Source organism: Vicia villosa, unplaced genomic scaffold (assembly GCF_029867415.1).
Source record: "Vicia villosa cultivar HV-30 ecotype Madison, WI unplaced genomic scaffold, Vvil1.0 ctg.000622F_1_1, whole genome shotgun sequence".
Classification (NCBI taxonomy): Eukaryota; Viridiplantae; Streptophyta; class Magnoliopsida; order Fabales; family Fabaceae; genus Vicia; species Vicia villosa.
In genome coordinates this window covers 543,161-565,978 of record NW_026705280.1, presented here as the reverse complement: position 1 = coordinate 565,978, position 22,818 = coordinate 543,161, and the positions used below count along the sequence as shown (strand labels likewise).

At 35.2% G+C, this 22,818-nt stretch overlaps 3 protein-coding genes across 4 annotated transcripts; 1 reads left to right on the top strand and 2 right to left on the bottom strand.

The window, feature by feature from the left end:
- The first annotated feature begins 2,591 nt into the window (after positions 1-2,591).
- LOC131629950 (uncharacterized) lies at positions 2,592-4,383 on the top strand. Its single transcript, XM_058900754.1, has 2 exons — positions 2,592-2,677; positions 3,256-4,383. The coding sequence occupies exon 2, from the start codon at positions 3,260-3,262 to the stop codon at positions 4,244-4,246; it is 987 nt and encodes a 328-aa protein (XP_058756737.1). The 5' UTR covers positions 2,592-2,677; positions 3,256-3,259; the 3' UTR covers positions 4,247-4,383.
- A 1,202-nt stretch (positions 4,384-5,585) lies between these two features.
- LOC131629920 (protein ROOT INITIATION DEFECTIVE 3-like) lies at positions 5,586-10,866 on the bottom strand. Of its 2 annotated transcripts, none has more exons than XM_058900721.1 (9): positions 10,762-10,866; positions 8,972-9,184; positions 8,740-8,853; positions 8,091-8,224; positions 7,833-7,980; positions 7,432-7,631; positions 6,665-6,792; positions 6,034-6,275; positions 5,586-5,935 (listed from the first exon to the last, which is right to left on the bottom strand). In XM_058900721.1, exons 2-9 carry the CDS (start codon positions 9,176-9,178, stop codon positions 5,783-5,785), a joined length of 1,326 nt encoding a protein of 441 aa, XP_058756704.1. In that variant the 5' UTR covers positions 9,179-9,184; positions 10,762-10,866; the 3' UTR covers positions 5,586-5,782. The 2 variants fall into 2 exon arrangements, with proteins under 2 accessions (XP_058756704.1, XP_058756705.1); XM_058900722.1 differs by having other exon boundaries at positions 8,972-9,179; positions 10,762-10,836.
- Positions 10,867-19,576: 8,710 nt separating this feature from the next.
- LOC131629949 (pentatricopeptide repeat-containing protein CRR2, chloroplastic-like) lies at positions 19,577-22,320 on the bottom strand. Its single transcript, XM_058900752.1, has one exon. The coding sequence runs from the start codon at positions 21,882-21,884 to the stop codon at positions 19,896-19,898; it is 1,989 nt and encodes a 662-aa protein (XP_058756735.1). The 5' UTR covers positions 21,885-22,320; the 3' UTR covers positions 19,577-19,895.
- Positions 22,321-22,818: the final 498 nt, after the last annotated feature.

Here is a 22,818-nt window from a genome sequence, read left to right as displayed (position 1 = left end):
ATTTTTTCAAACAAAATTTCCGTTAGTTGAAATTTTTGATAGTTTATTTGAAGTTTCCCAGTGAATATCAGAAATTTCTAGTATACTTAAATTTTCGGTAGTTTACTCATTTGGAACTTTTCAACGATCATGATTTTGTTGACATATTTGGAGGGTTCTGATTGCACCCACAAATTTGTGTGGTCTAGAATGAATCTTAATTTCTATGAATAGGGGCGTACATTATGAAAGACATCTAAAAAACCGTCTCTTCCTAAATTTCTAATTAAGGCGGAAGCGTGTTTCAACGGAAACAACCCTCCTGTTAAATTCAAGCTTCCAAATGGTGTCGCATCCCTTGCCAACTTGACAGACAAGTTGAATGACTTAGTGTCTGATACCGATAACAGAACGATGAGAAAGATTGAGTTTCACGAAGATTTGGTTAATAATAATGAAAGGGTGAAATACAACCTGATTAAGTTGAAGACCGTTGAAGATGTCAAGGCCAAGTGAAAATCATTTCGCCGTAAGATAACTTAAGGTCCGATTGAGTTGGATGCACAGATAAAAAGATATTTCAACGACATAATAAAGATGTTGAAACATCTAGAATCGTCTGGTAGTACATAGGTTTTCATGTTTAGTGTTTTATAATTTGTGTTTGTTATATGATTTATGCTGTGTTCATCTTTGAATCATGTAATCCCCAAAATATTATGCAATAAATAAGTACAGTGATAACAAGTCTATGTCACAAAATATACATATAATACCAACAAAATATAATATGTTTACGTAGGCCCCGCACGAGCTATGTGTGGTATCCTAGATAATCCGGTAAAAACCTCACCATTCGGGTCTAACAAACTCGTGAGGTCATGTGCAAGAACAACAATCAACTGGAGGCGGCTATCTTGGTCCCCTACGGGAGGTGGAGGTGATGGCGGCGACACGTCGTCAACTCATACCCCAACATCAGAAACCCTAGAACTAGAAGGCCCTAGAACATCAGAAGACCCTGCAGTCGATGGTAAGAGGCGCAGGTGTGATATACTGTGATACCACTTCAAGTAACCATCCTCGCATTATGAAGGATGTTGTACCAAAATTATGCTAACTCTAATCTCACGGGCAAAGATGGTGATGTGGATCTAAAACCAATTGTCAGTTCCACCAGCTGTAGCCTCAGGTACTGGACGAGGGGTGTCCTAAACAAAATTAAACGGTCGCAGATACCTTTCAGGCAGGTGTCTAGCCACGTGGTTCTCCCACCTCATATGCCCTGAATACAATTATGCATCATCAAATGGGCTATGGGGACGGTGCTCCGTGTATAGTGTCTAGACGACATCATATACTATCAACGCATCAATCCTTCTCATATACTCCGTAACACCTGCACAAACCGCCTGCCTTCCGTTCCATCTCCTCGCTAATGGAGCACTCGCTGGGACATTCTGCAGTCTTCTATCACATATGTGGGGAAATGCTTGTATATCCAACATTGAACAAACAAAAAATGATTAATATGACATCTAACAAACAAACTCAAGTAATAACGTGAAAATAAAAAAAAGCAATGTTAGTATACTTGTAATATGCTCAAGTAATCAGCTAGTTGTCTAGTATCAGGATAAAAAGCAACTCCAAGTGTGGTGTATAACACAGTCAACGCCGCTACTCCCCAAACCCAATTTGTAGTGTCTAAGCTACTGAACAACCAAAGGTAGCGGACATATATATAAACATCATACTTGTCCGCAAAGAGAGTACATGCCATTAGATGTAACATGCATGTCCTAACGGAAGCCTCAAACCTCTCTGTTGCCACAAGCTTATCGTACTTGTCCCTCAGCCAATACATCCTAGGGTGCAAGCCTCTGTTAGTGGCAAACTCCTTGAGACCACACCCTCACCTATCTCTAAATCCTCTACAACCTGCGCCAGCGTTGTCCCCGGGTTAATTTGGGAAGCAATGAAGAATGTACCAGCGATGAGAATATGAAATAACAATGAGACATCATCTAATGTGATAGTTATCTCCCCAAATAGAAGATGAAATGATGATGTCTCAGGGTGCCACCACTTAACAAAAGCTGACAGAAGGGAGGCGGCGAAATCCAACAAGCTGAAGTCGATAACAATACGCCTGACCTACTCAGGCATCTCTTGTCTGGGAAGTTCTTCAACTTCGAACCATGGGATGCGACCTTCAGTGTCGGACGTTTTCGGTGAGAACTGGTTGAAGGATGTCTTCCAGACTGTATTGATTTAAACATTTCAATATTTACCGATAAATTTTGTGAAATTTGTTTGAGTATTTTAATCTTTTCACATTCTTTGGGGTACCAAATAAAACTCTCGGTGAGAGGTAAATTTCTCCTAATCAATAAGAGGTCAAACAAAACCAAAAAATAACCCAATAAAAAAAAGGGTCATGCTAACGAGTGCCCCGGGGGCACTCTTTAAGCATTCTATTTAAAGAAAATATTCTTTAAAAAGTTAACTATTTCAATTTTCGATGCATTAATTACTTATATTTCCAAGAAAAACTTACTCTTTTAAGCTCTTAAAAAGTGCCCCTGGGGCACTTGTTAGCATTTCCCTAAAAAAAATTCACACATCCTTCCTCTCACGGTTTCAGCTTTCACTGTATCTCCCTCTAACCTCTTGAACTAGCTTTGACGTTACTAAGGTGTGTATTTTTATTTTTACTTTATTTTTTTAATTTCAATTTTTCATTTCACGTTTCAATTGTAAAAGTACGGATTTGAGAATCACAGTTTTAGCATGCAAGATTTTGTTGTTGTTGTGGATGAAGGTTTGATTCTCAAATCATGCGTTATCATCATATGACATAGTATCTATAACTCAATTGATGCTTCAATGTTGTGGAATTTAAAATATTTACTAATTTCATTTCTTGTGAAAATGTTCATTTTATTTATTAATTACTCTCTTAATTTTTTAATTATCCGTTCAACTTTACCGATATGAGATTCATTTTTATTATTTGTGTTGTTCCTCTAAAAAGTCAGAACCACCCTGACTTTCACATGTTGTGTCCATTTTTATTATTTGTCCAGAGCCTCTAAAAAGTAAGGACGGGCCTTACATCCGACTTAGGACTTGGTTGAAGCGACAATACTTGTACTGTGTGTTTACTGATTAGTTAGTGTAGATTGTAGTGAGCGGTTTCGTTATTGTGCATTGTAATGATCAGTTTGGCAAAAGTTAAGTCTGATCAACTTAATATCTGTGCATTCTATGCAGAATTATGGCAGAAAATTCGGGATGTCGTGGCCGAGGTAGGCCTAAGAAAAATACGGAAGCACCTTTGGAATTTAATGAAGACTGGTGGAAGCAGATGATGCGAGTAATGCAAGAGCAAACAGATGTTCTTGCTAATTTGGTTAATTGCTCGGTTCAACCTCCTCCTCCACCTCCGCCTGAAAACCCGAATCAGTTCTTCTTTGACATTTTCCAACTCAACCCTCTGTCTTTCGCGGGAGGGGACCATCCGTTGGAGGCCCAATCTTGGATAAGAGAACTGAATAAGATTTTCAAAATTGTGCAGTGCACGGACGAACAAAAGGTAAAATTTGCGGCGTTTATGCTTAAGGGAGCAGCGGATTATTGGTGGGAGGGGGAAGAAGCCAGAATGATAGCTAAGGGAAACAAGATAGACTGGGAAAGTTTTCAAGAAGTGTTCCTTGATAGGTATTTCCCGAAGTTTCTACAGAGACGGAAGGAACAAGAATTTATTCATATTCAGCAAGGTGATGATATGTCTGTGGCGGAGTATGTGGCTGAATTCGAAGAGTTGGCTAGGTTTGCATCCCGTTCTTTTTACGCCTCGAATGAGGAGTGGAAGATTCAGATTTTCGAACGGGGATTAAGGTCTGATATCAGAATCAGCTTAGCCCCACATAAGTTCACAAACTATACCTCATTAGTGCATAAGAGTTTCATCGCGGAAGAGGGTTTGAAGAAGATTGATGAAGAATGCCAACAGGAATGGGAGCAGTCCGAGAGTCAGAGTCCGAGTCCGAGTAAGTATTCTCAACATCTGAAGGTCAGAGTTTCTCAGAACAAAAGCAAACAAGTCCGAGCCTCGAATTCACCTTGGGCGAGTAAGTGTTATGAATGTGGGAAGAATCATGTTGGAGAATGTCTGGCTGGAAAGAATGTGTGTTTTTGGTGCAAGCAGCCTGGACATGTGATTCAGAACTGCCTTGTGCTACAAGCAAAAGGAAGTAGCTAAAGGATATTCATTATCTTATCTTTGAGTTTTAGTTTTGAGTTAATCTTAATGCAATCAAAGGAAGAAAATGTATGAAAACTTGCATTACTCACTTGTGAAGTTTTCTTTGTAATCCCAATGTTGAATGCTTGATGGTGTTAGAAATATATAAACTAGTTTTTTTTTGTACAAGTTTAAAAATGTTTCCTAGATAAAGAGCAACAAAATAGAAAACCAACAAGAGCAACAAAAATAATTTATGAGAAAAAAAAAAGTCGACATATAGCTATTTAAATAGTTTAATTTGGCAAAAATATCTTTTTTGTGTCGAATAGCGGCATGAGATGACGCTAATCCGAATCCGCAAGTGGCTTGATTTGACGGCAATAATCTTTTTTTTTTTCAAAAGAATAATGTACAAGAATAAATTAGCAAGAAATAATTTAACTTATGTTGATAAAATGTCAGACAGATATTGAAGAAAAGATATTGTTCATCATGCTTGAATTGAAGACGGATGATGATTTGAAGGTTATGTGGAGTATCTTTTACCGTTACTCAACAGTAGGTCTGATTGAAGTAGATGTGACGATTCAAAAATGAGACAAGGATAATATAAGAATGTTGCAATGTCCTGAACCACATGATTGTAATGTCATGTAATGTTAAATTTATGTAGTGTTTATTTTGATGTTAATTTATGTTTTTTTTTCTTCATTCCGCCATTGTTTTCGCCTGTTTCTGATTTGAACTAACAGAGCATAGTTTGAAAATGCATCTCCAGGAAGCTCACAGAATAATAAACTAAGTTTCGAAAATTAATCTTCGAAATAACCTTTTGTACATACGAAGATGCATCTCCGTACTAAATTTAAAATAAAATAGAAGTTTCTAAACAATTTGAGGTGGTGAAAGGTGTGTAGAGACGCAACTCCAAACCCTTGAGACATTTAAGACTTTTCAAAGTGCTGAGTGAGAACACATTAATTGGAAAAAAAGCAACCCCTATATCATAAGGGTGGGAGTTCAACTCTTGTTTTCAGTATGGAGATCTTGGTGAGTGAATAGTATAAGCGGTAAGCCTATGGTGGTTTGCATAAACGATGTCATTTTTATTTGATGAATGCATGATTAATTTTTTTTTATATAATGCAACGTTTTATTTACCGCAAGAAAAATGGAATTTTAAAAAATAATACATAGTTGAATAACGAACAACAATTTCTTATTGGATAGAGACTTTAGGCTAGTTGATTCAATGTCGCCCTATTTTTTATGATCTGCATAACAATTTTAGGTGTTGAAACTCATGCATGAGTTATCAACAACAGATCAATTATAAATAGGTAAGGTGAATGATTCATAAGAAAAATGTGACTCAGGTATTAAATGTAATGTGGTTTACACTTTACACCAGAAAATTCCCAAAACTCTCCAACAAAAGGGATGAAAATTCTTAAACCAAAAAACAATAAGCCGAATAAGAAACCAAAATTGCTTATAATAATAGGAGGAACAAAAACAATCCGAAAACGTTACTGACTAGAATAACTTGACTTAGTTCTTATTTTCATCTACTAGCTCTTTTACACAAAACTGATGCAGGTTTTCATACATTTTCTTCCATTGATTAACCATCTGCGCAGACTTTTGGCATTCGTGTTTAAGTTTCTCTATCTCCATTTCAGAAGCGGCAGCTGAACCTTGATTCTGAGACATAGATTAAAAGAGGTTAGCTCACAGTTAGGATTCGATAATGACTAATTAAAAATAAAATTAAAGAAACAGAATCGTCATTAGATACAGACCTGAAGTTCTTTACTGTAATTAGAAATCACATGAGAACTAAGGTATGAAACATCCATGCATCTATCGCTATCCCCAAGACTGACGATAGTCTTGGTAACTGAATGTCCGTGTATTGAATTTGCATATTTTTCCAAAGGAGGAAATTGAGCTCCCTTCTTTTTTGAGGCTGCTTGTAAATTAGATGACATATGATTGCTTGAATCATTTTCGGGTCTAACGACAATAATGTTTGTTATTGGTCCTGCAACAACAAAAAATTGGTCATTAAATATAACAATATTGGGTATTGACAAAGTAAAAGTTGCATAAAAAGGTTTAGGATCATCTTTGAGGGCGTGTATAGCAAGCTACCACACAGGGTCCAAAACTTGACACAGTTAAACCGTGGCTTAATATGGTCTCATAAAATATTTGTCGTGGTTAAACCATGGCAAAATAGGGCCCTATTCATTTTGTCACATATGGTTAATCTACACGGAGCCTCTGAAAACTTAAGGCGGCCCTAAAAAGGTTTGTGATAAATTGCACATTAACGAGCTTTATTAAACAAGATATACAATCAGAAAGCATGTTCTGCAAAAGCAATCTCAAACTACAAGCAGGTCATATTTCATCAAGAGTTTGCAATACCTTTAGCATGTTTAAAGACACGGATGATGTTATGAGTACTTGCATTCCAAACTCGAACTATTCCATCCTCAGACCCCGATATTAAACAGTTATCGCCGGCGCTATATGCCAAGCAAGTAACTGCCTTGCTGTTAGATTGAGAAAGATAATTAGTTAAATTACACTACACAACTTGAATCAGGTTTTTCCTGTAATTCACAAGGACTGAAGCAAAAAGGTACGCGAGATTTTACAAACAAACTTAAAGGGGGATAGTTGGAGCTTAATGACTTATAATCAGCTCTGGATAAAAACAAACTAATGATTTCTGACATCAACTATCCTAGATATATCATCCACAAAGACTAAGGGGTCTGTTTTGATTGTTTATTTGAATTTATCTATTAACATAAACACGTGTGAGGCTACTTGAGAGAACTTATGGAAACAGCTTGTTACATGTCCATAAGCTATTTTCAATTTATTTTAATAACCTCTTCAGGATAGCTTAAGAAAATAATTTTTAGTCTATATAGGAAATAACATATTTTGGGAAACAATCTATAACTTATAGTCATGGTGAGTTAACTACGTTACAACTATAGCCACGGTGAAGCAAAAGATGAAAACAAAGCAATCCCAACTGTAAGTTATTTTCTTAAGCTACATCATTGCCAGGTTTTGGGAAATAACATGCAAATTTAGGAAAAATGAAAAAAATAATGAAAGATTGAATGTCGACAGGTCAATAAGTTCAATATCTAAAAAATAATGGGAGAAAAGATAACCTGTGGTTAGAAAATGAATCAATGATATACGATACTTGATTATTGGTAGCAATTTTTGTGGTGTTAAGTGCAACGATAAATATTCTTCCATCTTCACTGCCAGCATAAAAGACATGTTCAGCAGGATCCAATGCAATAGCTTTAATCTTTGAAGGGAATACTATATTTCTTTGTAGCATTCCATTAGATAAGCTCCATACCTTTGAAAACGAAAAACACGTTAGAATTCAGAAACGACATCTGTGAACTGGAAAACAACAAATAACTATAAATGATTAAAAAAATTTCAAATAGTAATGATTGGCGATTTAACTTGGCAGTAGTAAATATGACGCAATAAACAAGCTTCATTGATTATCTATTTTTCTACAATACTTCCACACGAAAGCAGTAAAACAGACCTTACAGGTCCGATCATCTGATGCCGAAACTATAATTGCATTGCACCCTCCAGAACCAATCACAACATCATTTACACACAAAGTGTGATCTGAAAAACTATACTCGTAAATCTGGCTTGCTTCCCGTCTTCTCACATCATCAAATATCCTGTGAACCATGACAAGCAGAATAGTGTTTTACACAATGGTTAGCAAGTGCCCAAGTAGTCTTTAATTCAAAAAGGGGGAAAATGGAGAGACAAAATGAGTATTAATTACATTAAGAGAGACCAAACTCGTACGCTTCCGTTTTTAAAACCAGATATTAGAAGTGAGTCGTCTTCAGAAAATACCAGGCAAGTAACAGCCGTATTATGACCATGCCACTTCCTAAGCAATTTGCCGGTTTCAACCTAACAAGTAATGGAGGCAACTCAGTAAAGTAAAAAGAGAAACAGAAAAAAAAAGTTCACTCTTTCAATTTATAATTCCAACACCTAATGCCACAAAAATTCAGCAAAGGGGTGGCAAACGGGCATGCCCGCCCCATTTAAGTCCCCAAATAAAAGCCCGTAAAAACAGGGCAGGCATTGTTGAGGGCACGGACCTAAAACTTCGACCCGCCCTGCAAAAAATGAGGGCGGGACGGGCCCGCAGACACTTCATCTTTAAAGCTTAAAATTTGCAAAAAAAATTATGTTAATATCCACACAAAAAAAGGGGCGGGGCGGGGCTATTAGAGGGTGTGGGCCTAAAACCTTAGTCTGCCCCGCAGTGCGGTCAAAACAGACATGCCCCCCAGTTCAACATACTGCCCACAATCTGTCAATCTAGGTTTCAATTTTCATAATATATTTCCATGAAAAATCAACCATCAATCTGAAACAAACCCTTGATGCATAATAATAGACCGAAGAAGAAAACTCACCTCCCACAAGTATATTTCACCTGACAAACCTCCACCAACAAGATAGGTGCCGCTGTGATTAGCCGCAAGAGGTGTAATAGGTTCAGAGGGAAAGCTCTTTACTTCGACTTGAGGCTGCACACCGATTACACAAGAAACAATGTCCTCGTCATTCATCGTGCAAGAAAATTGCAAGATAAAAAATACTAACTAATCTGTAAATAAACGCAGTATAAATTAACAAAAAGATCACCTTGGACCAGGACCAGAAGAAAACAGAACCAGAGGAAGTTGATGCGTCTCGGAGCTGAGATGATGCAAGAAAACGATCACCAACAGAGACCAGTCCATGGCCAGGGGAAGATAATGATTTATAGCGGATCTGCTCAGTACCTGTGTGAAGGTCCCAGCATCCAATCCCACCACTAGCATCAGAGGATGAAGCTAAAACAACCACCATCCTTCACTACATGCATTCCAAATAACTATATCATTTAATTATTACAAACAATGTTTCAATACTCGTAACAAAGTTTTCACTGCATATTAATTTTAACAAGTAAAACAAAATTCAATTTTTTGAGCTCTAGGGTCTGTTATGGAGGGGAGAGGATGGCTTATTTTCATTTTCTACCTAACGATTCTAAAAATGAATGACGTGCGATTGTATTGTTATCAGAGTAGTCATAGAGTAGTCACTCCTGAATAGCGACGTGAAGCGGCCAACCCCAAAAATGGAATAGCAAAATGACCGCTTTATTTGATAATTTTTTGAACAAATTACATATCATAATTATAAACATATATTTACAGTAAAATTAAACAAATAACTCAACTCATAAAATATTCATAAATCAAAGCACACGTGATTCTAGAAGTGCTTAAACGACTATGAAGAAAGGTTAAGATTGAGTCACAACTCAAATTTGATTGAAAAATCCAAAACTACCCTTAAAACATTGTAAATTTAGGAGGTAATTTCGATTTTTTAGAGGGAAATGGATAGTGTGCTAGAAACCACTATCCCGCTATTTAACCTATACTACAGCGGCTGCTACAGTGTTCTGCACCGCTAAGGCTCTTCCCATAGTGGTCGGCCTCTGCTCTGCTATAGCGGAATAGCGCCATTATTGACCTATTGACTACTTTGATTGTTATATGATCATCTATCATGGTAACTTTTCAACTCATAAAAAAACTTAAATTTACATTAAAATCAGTGATGTCAATGGAGGATGGTGAAGATCCAAAATCCCGCCATACCGGCCGCTTTGTGGCGCCGTTATAACGGATTATGGCAGAAAAACCTACAATATCGGCCAATATTTAACATTGCGGCGAGCCCAAAAACCGCCATGTATATCCACCATATCGGTCATGGCGCTACTATTTGATTACACTGATTAAAATAAAGACTTAGCCCCTCAAAATCCATCTTCCAAACAGACACTTAAAGTCTTAAACTAGCCTATACTGTTGTTCGGTTATATATCTACAATTTGACTGCAATTTCCATCTGTTTGAAGGGTTTAAAACAGTTGAAGACTAAACAAGACGCATTCAATGTTGGAATTTAATCTCGAGTTTAATTTTTTAATTTGTTAAAATAAAAAACATAACAATATACTACAATCTAACCATCACGTTCAGTGAATTTTATTTACAACAAATGAGGCCATTCTATTACATGGCCCAACCAAAACTGTATACTCTGTTTGGATAACAACTTAATTAATTAAGAGTGTATAGCATAATCACTTAACCTATACCTAACTAGCTAATATAGGTAATAGCAGCCAACTGCTCACTGCTCGTGGCCGTGCAAAGGGGAATGGCCGGTGGCGCAAAAAACTGTTGCGGCGGCGGCCTAAGATGCATTTTACGAGATCAACACGGTGGATGTAGCTGCCGTCGCGGAGTTATGCGCCCGCCACAGTGAATTTTTTTTTGAAAATATAACAAGAATATTTACAGGGAAGCATGAAGAATCAGAGTTGAAGGAAAAGGAATGGTGAAGAAGGAATAAAAGATGATGATACGAACCAGTGGTGTGATTGAAATACAATGGCGCTGCTAGGTTAGACGAAAAGGAGTAGCTCAAACTCTGCAAACTTTTTGTTTTATTTCTTGTATAGTAGGAAACATCGGTTTTAGGGTTTAGAAAATTTTGAGATTCAAAATTACTTTTACTTTTTATTAACAGGTTTCGGTAAAAACATTTACCCTGTCAATATATCAAAATCATTGTATTACTTAAAAAGAATATCAAACAGTTAAGATTAATTCATAGTGTAAAATTTATTTATAATAGGTATATTTCATTTAAATTCTAAATTAAAATAGTTTTTTTTATCACCACAAACTTAATGTACTTCATTAATCAAAATGTGTTCAATACAAAGAGGAACCGAAACTAACATACTACGTCGAGTAGGGGTGTGCATGGATCAAAAACCAAACTAAATTGAATCATATATATGGTTTGGTTTGGATCTTAAAACCGTTTTCATAAAACCGGTTTATTTTTTAAAACTGGTTTACATGTGGATCGGTTCGGTTTTAAACCGGTTTCTCACAAAAAAACCAATTTTAAAAAAAACTAGTTTTAAACCGGTTTCTCTCAAAACCAATTCAATATTTAAAATTAATTTTATTTACTTTGTATTAACTTTTTAAACCAATTTTCACTTAAATTAGTTTATTTATTTTAAAGGAATACCAACTTTTTAAAATCAATTCAATTCTTAAAATCAATTTTATTTTAATTAAGTTAACAAAACTTAAGCTAGTTTAAGTGGTAGTGGGTAATCTAAATTATTTGAAGATATTTTTTTTATGTAGTAGTAGTTATCAGTTACCTAATAACTAAGAGACCTGAATACCATAAAAAAAAAATTATGAAATAACAAGTCTTTCATTTTCATTTTCAGTTAGTAGTAGTTATCAGTTAGTAGGAATATCATAAAAAAAGTTATAAAAATTATGAAATAGTTTGCGTAATGTATTACAGGTTTTCATTTTTAACTTAGTATTATATAGGTGAGGAGAGTTAGAATTTGTGTTTTGTAAAAAATTTCATTTTCAATTTAGCATCATTAAGTCTCATCATCATATAATATATTAGAAATAACAAGTCTTTTTTTAAAAATACTGCAAGCATGTTTCATTTTAATTTAATAAATAATTATTTAAAATTAAAATTTTAATTCAGAATTTATTAATGTGTTATTAGAGAAATTTAACTTTTCTCATCATAATCATAAGTATGTGGTTAACCATAAAAAGAGACAAACATATAAATTTAATACATAACAAATTTTGGGTATCCAATAACTAAACCACATTATTATTGTGGTTACCGGTTTATATTTGGATAATAAAATGGATACCCAATTTTATATTTTAACATTTGGATTGGATTTTAAAAAGTGGATCAATTTGGATACTAATTTGGTTATGAATAACCGGTTTTTTTGCACACCCCTAACGTCGAGCCCAAGAATTGGTCGCCCTCGCAAGAGAGTGAGCAACCGAATTCGCTTGACGTTTGACAAACTTCACCTCAAAATTTGGAAAGGAAAACAATAAACTACGAATGGACTCAATAATGATATAAAACTCAGAATTACCCTTCCTATTGGAATGGATAGCTTGTGTCACTATTTGGGAATCACTCTCGAAAATCACAAACTCCAAATGCGAGGAAATAGCTCCAAGAATAGCTTCTTTAAGAGCCAAAGCTTCGGCTTCCAAAACGGGAAGAATTCCGGGATCCCATGAAGTACATGCGTAGATAAAGTTTCCAAGGTGGTTACGCACACACCACCCCCTGTTAGTAGTGCCGTTATTGTTATTAAAAGCCGCATCCACATTACATTTAAGCCAGCCCACAGATGGAGCACTCCAAACTAAAGCTTGTTGTGCTCGAGCATTATTTGTTGAATTATCTTGAGCTTGAAACCAGTCATTCCATATCTGGACCGCTTTAAATCCCAAGGTTGTCGCGTCATCTTTCTCATTCTGCCAGACATAGTCATTTCTGTTTTTCCAAATAACATCTATCATAACCGCAAGTCTTCCTGAAACTTCCTTGTCTTCCTTCGAGCAAATATCAAGAAGAAGCGACTTAATGTCCTGAAAAACATGCAAACGAGATTCAATAAGATTAGAAAGACCTGCCGCTCTCCAGCACTGATTAGTAGGTGTGCAATCCAGAAACAAATGCCACTCATCCTCGGTTGAACTCTCACATAACGGACAAACTTCCGGGCACATAACATAACGTTGTCTAAGTCTCTTACGGGTAGGGAGACAACCCGCACAAATTCTCCAAAGAAGGTGCTTTACTCTCGGTGGCGCTTTGATACTCCAAATACTGCTCCACTTCTCCAACCCTCCTCCCTCCTTATTACTTCTAACTGCTTGATACCAAAGACTGTAGCCACTTTTCACACTATAGATACCATCCTGCTCTTCCTTCCAAATCAACCTGTCCTGTCTAACCTCTTCCAACAATGGGACTTTGAGAATTTTTTCCGAATCCACCACATCAAAAAGATCTCTAACAACTTCTATATCCCATTTCTTCTCATTAGCCATCATAAGATTATTAACTGACAGCTGGTAAACCTCTTGTTTCTGTGGGCCTCCTAAATTACCTTCACTACTACTTCGAATCCAAGGTTCCTGCATGATTTTAATATTACTACCATCACCGATACTTCACCTGCACCCTAATGTTAGAACCTCGCGGGATTTCCAAATACTCCTCCAAATAAAACTCGGATTATAGCCAAGAGAAGAATCAAAAAAGGAGTTATTAGGAAAGTACCTTGCTTTGAAGATACGAGAAACAAGTGCATCTGGATTCGAAGCTAAGGACCAACCTTGTTTTGCCACCATAGCAATGTTGAAAGCAGTAAAATCCCGAAATCCTAATCCTCCATACTCCTTAGGACATGCTAATCTATCCCACGCCATCCAGCGAATTCCTGCGCCCTCTTTACCACCACCCCACCAAAACGCATTCAACATTCTTTCAATATCCTGGATAACTGAAGCTGGTAGAATGAAAAGACTCATAATGTATGATGGAATAGCCTGAAGAACAGATTTGATCATAATTTCTTTACCCGCTTTAGAGAGAGATCTTCCTTTCCGAGAATTAATCCTATTCCAGATTCGGTCCTTGATATAAGAGAAAGTAGCCTTTTTACTTATACCAATCATAGATGGTAACCCAAGATATTTCCCCGTTCCTAACACATGGCGCACCCCCATAATACCAGCAAGATCCTCCTGAGCTGGTTTGGATAAGTTCCTACTGAAAAACACCTCCGATTTAGTCAGGTTAATCTCCTGTCCTGAGGCTTCCGCATAAGTCTGAATCACCTTCATAATATTTCTCACTTCAGATAAGTTTGCCCTGCAAAACAGAAAACAGTCGTCAGCAAAAAGTAGATGGGACACCATAGGTGCCCCTCTACAGATTTGTATTCCGTGGACATCACCACGCGCTACCGATGCTGTCATGAGTTTGGAAAGACCTTCAATTACAAGGATAAATAAGTAAGGAGACAGTGGGTCTCCTTGTCTAAGTCCTCTTCCTGGTTCAATTGGTCCTGCTTGATCCGAATTTACAAGAACAGTATAGTGTACCAAGGTAACGCACATCATGATCCAATGAATCCATCTCTCGTCAAAACCCAATCGGGATAGCACACCTCTTAAAAAACCCCAGTCCACCTTGTCATATGCTTTGCTGATGTCTATTTTGAGATCCAGATTCGATCTCTTTCCTCGTGTCTGTCTTTTGAGGGTATGGATTACCTCGAAAGCAATCATAGCATTGTCGAGAATCGATCTTCCTTCAATAAAAGCCGATTGTTCCTCCGCAACACATTTCTCCAATAAATGTTTCATTCTATTAGCAAGAGTTTTTGACACCAATTTATACACCACATTACAGAGGGAGATGGGACGGTAATCTTTCATATCCTGCGGATTGTTGCATTTCGGGATCAAACAAATATTGGTGTCGTTCAGAGTCGGTGGGAAGTAACCTCTGGATAACCAATTAGTTGCAGCCAGCCATATATTCTCTATCTAATTTATAAAAATATATTTACGTTTTATATCAATTCAAGTTGGTTAGAGAGTTTTGTTGTCTATTATAATTTAATCTCTGTAATTGCGCGTTGAAAATACTTTATTTTTATGAAAAAATAATTTCATTGGCTTTTTTTAAAACTATGTGACTTTTTTTATGCATTGAAACAATTTCATGTTCTATGACACTTTTCTTATTGTTTTGGCCATCGCTTTTTTGGAATCAAAGAAGAACTTTTTATTTTCGAAAACTTTCAATACAACCGATCCAACCGAATCTAGGCATTGATTATCTCAATCACTATATTTTTACTCTCATCTAATTACTTGATACATAGGTTATTGATGTTTACTCTATGCATTGTACACCTCAAAATTATGTTGTATATGATGTTGTCTTGCAATTGAGGATCTATGCAGACTTGAGAGAACACCATTGCGTTTCTTGCTCGCCAAATACCATACATTGTTTCTGCTATAACAATATTCAAAATTTGTCTTCTCCAACCTTTGCTTTTGGTTTCATGAATTAGTCATATCTTCTCATGACTTCACACTGTAGTATATCTGTTATACCCTATCCAAGCTAGAATCTTCTTCCAAATGTTGTGGGTAATCCTGCATTCAAATAATAAATATACTACGATCTTAGGTTTTTAATAGAAGTTACATACCCTATCATTCATTATACCAAAATGTTGTAACTTGCCTTATATGGTAAGTCTTCCTATAAATGCAGTAATCCATGGTTACTTGATTTATGAAAGCAAGATAATCTAATACAAAAATGCAGTCTCGACTTCAGACAAATTGAAGAAACCCACTTAAAATGCTACCTATTACTTCACTTATATAATTATATTGGTTTTCTCATCATGTATAGATAAATCTGAGCCCATTATGCATAAGAATGTATAATGATGGTCCTATTACTTCACTTATATAATTATATTGGTTTCCTCATCATGTATAGATAAATCTGAGCCCATTATGCACAAGAATGTATAATGACGGTCCTTACACAGTTCATCGTAATTAAGGTCCTTGTAGGCATATATTGACGGTAGATGTTAAGTGTACATATGGGATAACAGTTGCAGAAAAGAAGGTCAAACCAGGAATGTTTGATGTTTCCTCAAATTGTGTGCATTTTCTAACTGTTTTATTCAACTTATGATTTATCTTGTAGATTTTGACCGAGTTTGATTGACAAATTATTGCAAAGGGAAAGCCTGAAGTTGATCCAACAACGATAAATTGGATGATTGGAATTATGTTATATGTAACATCCCAATTTTTCTATTTTATTTATTTATTTAAATAATTATTTTATTAGTAGTTATTTATTTAATTATTACTTAGTGTGATAATTATTTGATTGTGTATTAATGGATTAATTATACTATTTAGAATTACTGGTAGAATAATGATTAAATAGCTATTGGGCCTAATTAGTAAAAGTAATAGTAATAAGTGGGTGTAAGAGATGCTAAGCCCATTTGATTAAAGAAAGATAGTAAGAGGAAACTACTTTCATTTTGGAAAAAGAGAAGAGAGAACTCAAGAGAAGAGAAAGAGGAAGAAAATGGAGAATAGAGAAAGAGAAGGGGAAACTAGAAGAAAATGGAAAATGGAGAAAGATAATAGAAAGCATTTCATACCAATTTGTTTGCGAGAGCCTGAAAGTCTATTCTCAAAATTAGTTTTAGAGTAACCTTCTGCTGCACATTATCAACATCCACTACCTGTTGAATAGATATAAAATATGTGACATGACGAATTAAGAACACAATAGAGATATATAGAATCATAAATTTTCCAAAATATGGTGCATACTTTAGCGAGATCCCCTTTGTATGCAACTATCTTCTTCATTCTAACCCATGTATCCCTAGAAAGATCAATGGCTCTGGTTTTAACTGACAGCACATCAGTCATTTCTCTTTGTATGCAACTATCTTCTTCATTCTAACCCATGTATCCCTAGAAAGATCAATGGCTCTGGTTTTAACTGACAACACATCAGTCATTTCTCTTATCGGGACAAGAGTTATCTGCTGTTCAAACATATTCCGAAGACCTTTGCAAGCCTGGTAAAAAAATTTGAGAATTGTATAAATGAATTATGTGTGATCGATATTTCATTTTAACATAATACCTCTCTAACATGAGCTTCTTTATATGCTTCCACATATATATAGTTTTTGAGATGATCAAGAGCGATAGCTGATCTAATTCACAATGTAGATCCCTTATCTATGTAGTTTTGCACGAGGCAAAGAGCAATTTCATGCTCGCGACCAATCTGAGGAACATAAACCAAAGAATGAGACATACATAATCTATATCCTTGGCATAAACAAAAACGAAATTAAATTTTAAATAAATTTAAATTTTCTCTCTCCTTATTTTTCTAAATATATGAATTTCGGTTTGTTTCCATGCATGTATTTCTCTTATATACAACCTATATTAATGATTTTAATTTTTTTATATATCTAGAACTTTTTGTATCTTATAATTATATTAATTATTTTAAATTTTTTGTATATCTTATATTAATGATTTTATATTAAGAATATATATTTTGTACTTCAATTTTGTATCTTATATTATTTTGGAAATGGGTGGCTAAAATAATTGTTTGCTTATACCAGGAGATAAATATTTATTTATCAATAATCAATAAAGTTAAAGTTAATATTTTTATAAATTCTAAATTAAAATAATTTTGATAATAGTATATTAATATTGTTTATTGTAAAAATTATAACGAAAATAATGTTTGTGACGGATTAATTAGTTAAAATTAGTGTTTTTAATATCGTTAACAAAATGATTGTAATACATCATAGTTATATCTTTTTTAAACTTCAATTTTATTCAAGTTATTTGTCTAGAAACAATTTTTTTAAGCGTACAATTCATATATAAATACATATTTATCATTAATAAATTAAATAAATTTAATAATAATATAGAATAGAGAAAAACAATATAAATATGATAAATTTTGTTGTCATCAAATTTATGAATTGTTTTGGTAAAAAAATACGTATGTTCGTCCTGCAAATGCACGAAGATTCAGAGACCTTTGTAAGCATATTAATAATAGAAAATTAAGACACAATAATAGATGAATACGCAACAGATATAGATTCCTCAAACTTGTAAGAACCTATTAGAATCAACAACAAATATATGACGACAACAAATAAAGACACAAAGAACATCGATATTTTAACGAAGAAAATCTCTTAATATGAGAGTAAAAATTACAACTCGTTCAGACTAAATAAATAGTTTCACTATAAGAAAATAATGGTACAAGAGAGTTTTAAAGTGATTCACAAACTAGTGCTAACAACCGCAAAATTATTAAACAAACTAACTTACAAATAAGAATCAAAAAGTTTAAAAAATTACACAAATCTGCAGCTTCAGTGCAAAGCAATTATCTCTTAGCTCATACTTCTCTTTGAAGATCCCAACGGTTAAAAGGTAGATACAGGTATTGCAAACGTGCACTTCAAATTTGAGTTTGATCCAACGGTTAACGAATCCAGAACTTTTGATTTGGTGAGATTGGTTGTAGAAAAATGCGAATAGATTTCTTTCCTCTTTTCTCTCTTTTGAATCATATTTTCTCTCCATCTCTTACAACCCTAAATTTATCCTCTCCACTTAAATAAGTGAAACCAGTAGACTATTCATACTTGGGTGTTTCTCCACATATGAAGGGAGACCAAATCCAACAATTACGTTGTATGATGGTCACGACTTGCCCACGACAACGAGAAGCCATGTACGATGGTCTTTTACGGTGGTTTTAGGAATCCTGCTCATGTGAGGTGAGAGACTCTGTAGATGAATGATGTGCTTAGGTGTAAGCGCTTAACAAATTCTTTAGGAATTAAAGTATTTATGTTGTTGCGTTCCTGTTTATTACTCCATCCGTTTCAAAATGAGTGTTATTTTAGAGAAAAAAAATTGTTTCACAATAAATGTCATTATCACTTTTTAATGTAGAAATAATTGTTATTTTTCCAATTGTGTCCTTTAATTATTACTTTGTACACTAATTCCAATACTTTAATAAAATTAATATAATAAAAATATAATGTTTTATGACAATATTATTACTTTATTTATATGTGTGAAAAACCTTAAACGAATACTAGTATTGTTTTGCAAGAAACTTGGTTGGGATCATGTTTACCCTTGCTGAATTTGGACATGTTTTTAAAGTGGATGAAGCAAGCAATCGATACCAAGCTTTAGGTCTAAATAAACTCATCATCTTCCACCAATTTGGGTTTAATTAAACTCAAAAATCTCTTACTTTTCATCTCCAGTAACATCAACAACAACACAAAAAATCTCTTAGTCTAAATCTTTTTTCTATATTCCACTGCATTTGAGTAAATCTTTTCCTCTCAATCACAATAGCCTGTTACAACTTTTGCTTATTTTTAACCTTAAAGAGGACTAAAAAGCTTTTTTTTTTTTTTTTTTTTTCAAATGAGGACAAAAAAGTTATCAAATTTAATGTAGCGAGACTAAAACTACATTTAAACCTTAAATAAATAAGAAATAAAACAATTTCATGTCATCAAAATCTAACTGAATTTAACAAAATTTAGAAGACAAGACCAAAGTGACAAACAGAATTACATTAAAGTGACGTATAACGGACACTTATTAAATAAAGAACTAAAATAAAATTTAAAATTAAGTTAGGGACCAAATAATACATTAAGACAAAATAAATAAGTATGCCACTACCAAGTTTCATTAAATACATATATGCCAATCAATTTTAATATGCAAATTGAAAATAAAATATTATTTTTACGCATTAAAAATAAAAAGTTAACATACAAATATACAACAAACTAACATAACTTTGATGTATTGTTTGTAATAAGAAGAGACAAAATTTACAGAACAACTCAACTAGGGCTTTCTGTGTTTGGAACCATGGCATCATTCAATTTCTGTCACTATATTAGAATTACTCTCATAAGGGTTTCAATTTTAACTACACAGTACTATTCTTCTGCCAATAACTACCAATAATCACCACAGGAACAAACTCCATCTCTAAAACAGTGGAACCTATTCACATCTCTAAGAAGAATCTCTCTGTTAACAAACTTCGAAACAAACTTCATAAAACCATGACAGTCTTCACACAATCTCAAGTTGTTTGTAATCCTAATGGTTTCGCCTTTTGAAGTATTAATGAGTCCAAATGCGACCGCAAGCTTTCCGCTATGTCCCAATAAAATGACTTCTTTCTCTTCTTCGTCGAGATCGTAAATAACAACGTTTGTCTGCGGGACGTAACCCTGATTCTTGATCTCGGTTAACAGTGTAATTAGGAAGGCACGAAGCTCTTCTATTTGCGGGTTGTACTCTTCGACGGAGACTAGTGAGTATATCTTCCTTTTGATTTCAATCCAGCTGTAACTCGGAATCTTTTGCAGGCCGCGAGATTCCAATTGTTTCCTTACACGCCTAACGTCATTCCACATCTTAGATTTCGCGTAAATATCTGATAAAAGCACGTAATTGCCGGCATTATTAGGCTCCAACTCAAAAAGCATAGCGCTCGCTCTCTCGGCGAGCTCGACGTTACAGTGAATCCTACAAGATCCAAGTAGGGAACCCCAAACCGTACGCCCTGGTTTGAAATCCATATTTTCGATTACTTTGATTGCTTCGTCTAACCTATTAGCTCGGCCAAGTAGATCAACTATACAAGCATAATGTTCCATACTTGGATGGATTCTGTACTTATTAAGCATAGATTCAAACAAAACCTTCCCCTCTTCGACAAGGCCTGCGTGGCTGCAAGCACACAAAACAGTAATAAAGGATATGCAGCTGGGCGAAACTCCTTGATGGATCATATTCTCAAAAATTTGGATGGCTTTCTTTCCAAAACCATGCATACCATAAATAGAAATCAAAGAATTCCACGAAACAACATCACGTTTCTTCATATAATCAAACACTCGTTGTCCCGTCGAAATCTCACCACATCTTCCATACATTGTTATAAGCGTGTTAAGAACCGGAAGTATAGAATCAAGACCCCTCCGTAGAACATATCCATGAACCAACTTCCCATGTTCCAATGCAGCAAGACTTGCACAAGCTTGAAGCACACTCACCATAGTAACTGGATTCGGAACAGAATCACACGCCTCAAGCATCATTAGCTGAAACAGTTCCAACGCTTTCACAGGCATTTCATTCTTGGCATAACACGCAATCATCGCACTCCACGAAACAATATTCTTAATGGGCATAGCACCAAACACGGAACTAGCATACGATATACAACCAAACTTAGCATACACATCCAACAAAGTCGTCATAACATGAACACACCCTTCATACCCATGTCGCAGAATATGAGCATGAATCTCCTTCCCCTTCTTAAGAGGACAAATCGACAACTCCGAAACAACACAACCTTTAAGAACATAAGTATACGTAAACCTATTCGACTTCACCCCAATCCAATTCATCTCACAATACAACTCCAACAACTTCTCACCCCGCCCCACCTTCGCCAATGCTCTCAACACCGCATTCCAAACAAAAATACTTCTCTCCCGCGTTTCATCAAACACCTTACAAGCATCATCAACAGACCCCAAATCACAATACATGTTAATAAGCTTAGTAGCCAAAAACGGATCCTGATCGAAACCACTATCAACGAGTCTCCGATGAACATCAACCCCGTCCGAAAGAGAATTCTCTTCCACACAAGAGCATATCAAAAGCTCGAAACTCTTTTGAGTCGGGTTCGCCTCGCTACGCAAAAGCTCAACAGCTTGTTTCAGATTGCCTCCTCTACATAGTGATTGAATCAAGTTGTTATTGTTGTTACAACCAGTCTTGATGTCATTTGCAGGGCTACCTGAAGGATTGAATGAAACGAAACATAGTGGTAATCTTGAAGATGAATGTGAAGTGTAAGAACACGGGTGAGTTTGAAATGGACCGTGTTTTACAAGTTGGGGCATTTGAAGCACCCTCATGAGATATGAACCAACACTTCTCCTGTATAAATTAGTCACTGTTTCGTCTCGTTAAGTCAGTTCAGTTGATAGTTGTGCAGAGATATCAGGGCCGCAGATGCAAGTGCATCAGTTTAAATCTGCGACATTTCACTTATTCCTCTGAAATAAGGTCTACAAGGCTACTTACCTATTACTTTTCAAATAGAATTTGTATTGACACTCCAAATTTGAAATAGAATAAAAAAATTAAGAGAGAAGAAGAAGAAATGGAAAATGAGAATACGAACCAGTGGGGTGGTTGAGAGGGAAAAAAGTAAGTCAAACTAGAGTTGGGAACTGGGCGGGTTCGGCCGGAAATTTGGGCATTCCGAGGGGTTGTGGCATCAGAGTGGTGGTTGGTGCGGAGATATGGGCGCAAAGGGAGGGATGTTTTTGAGTGGATATAATATTGTGATGTTAGTGGAGACTAGAACTCAACGGCCATTTTATCATTTAAGATATATTTATGAGATTTTTATTTTATTTTATTTATTTGATATAATTAGACAATGTTACTTAGGTTTTTTTTTTGGTTAAGTACTTTTATTTTTATGGTACTCTAATATCACTTTAATATTGTATTGAAATAAATTTGTTTTGTTTAAGAGAATGTAAATTAAAGGGAAGTAAAAGAAATCAATTTTGAATGACTACATAACTCGTACCATATGTCATTCATAGTTAGGTTTTAGTTGTTCATTGGTTTTAATATTCGCTCATTGATCGCAACACTCGTTTTCTATTGGGCTTAGTTCAGTCCACACGTCACCCACTTATAAAATGAGGGTTGTAACATGTCCTTATGATTTAACGGTATGAAAAGCTCATTCCGAAAGGAGGGAACCACATTCTCTCGAATAATAGTGGAAATAACGATTTCTACGTTTCACACTCCGATGAAAGAAGCATGATA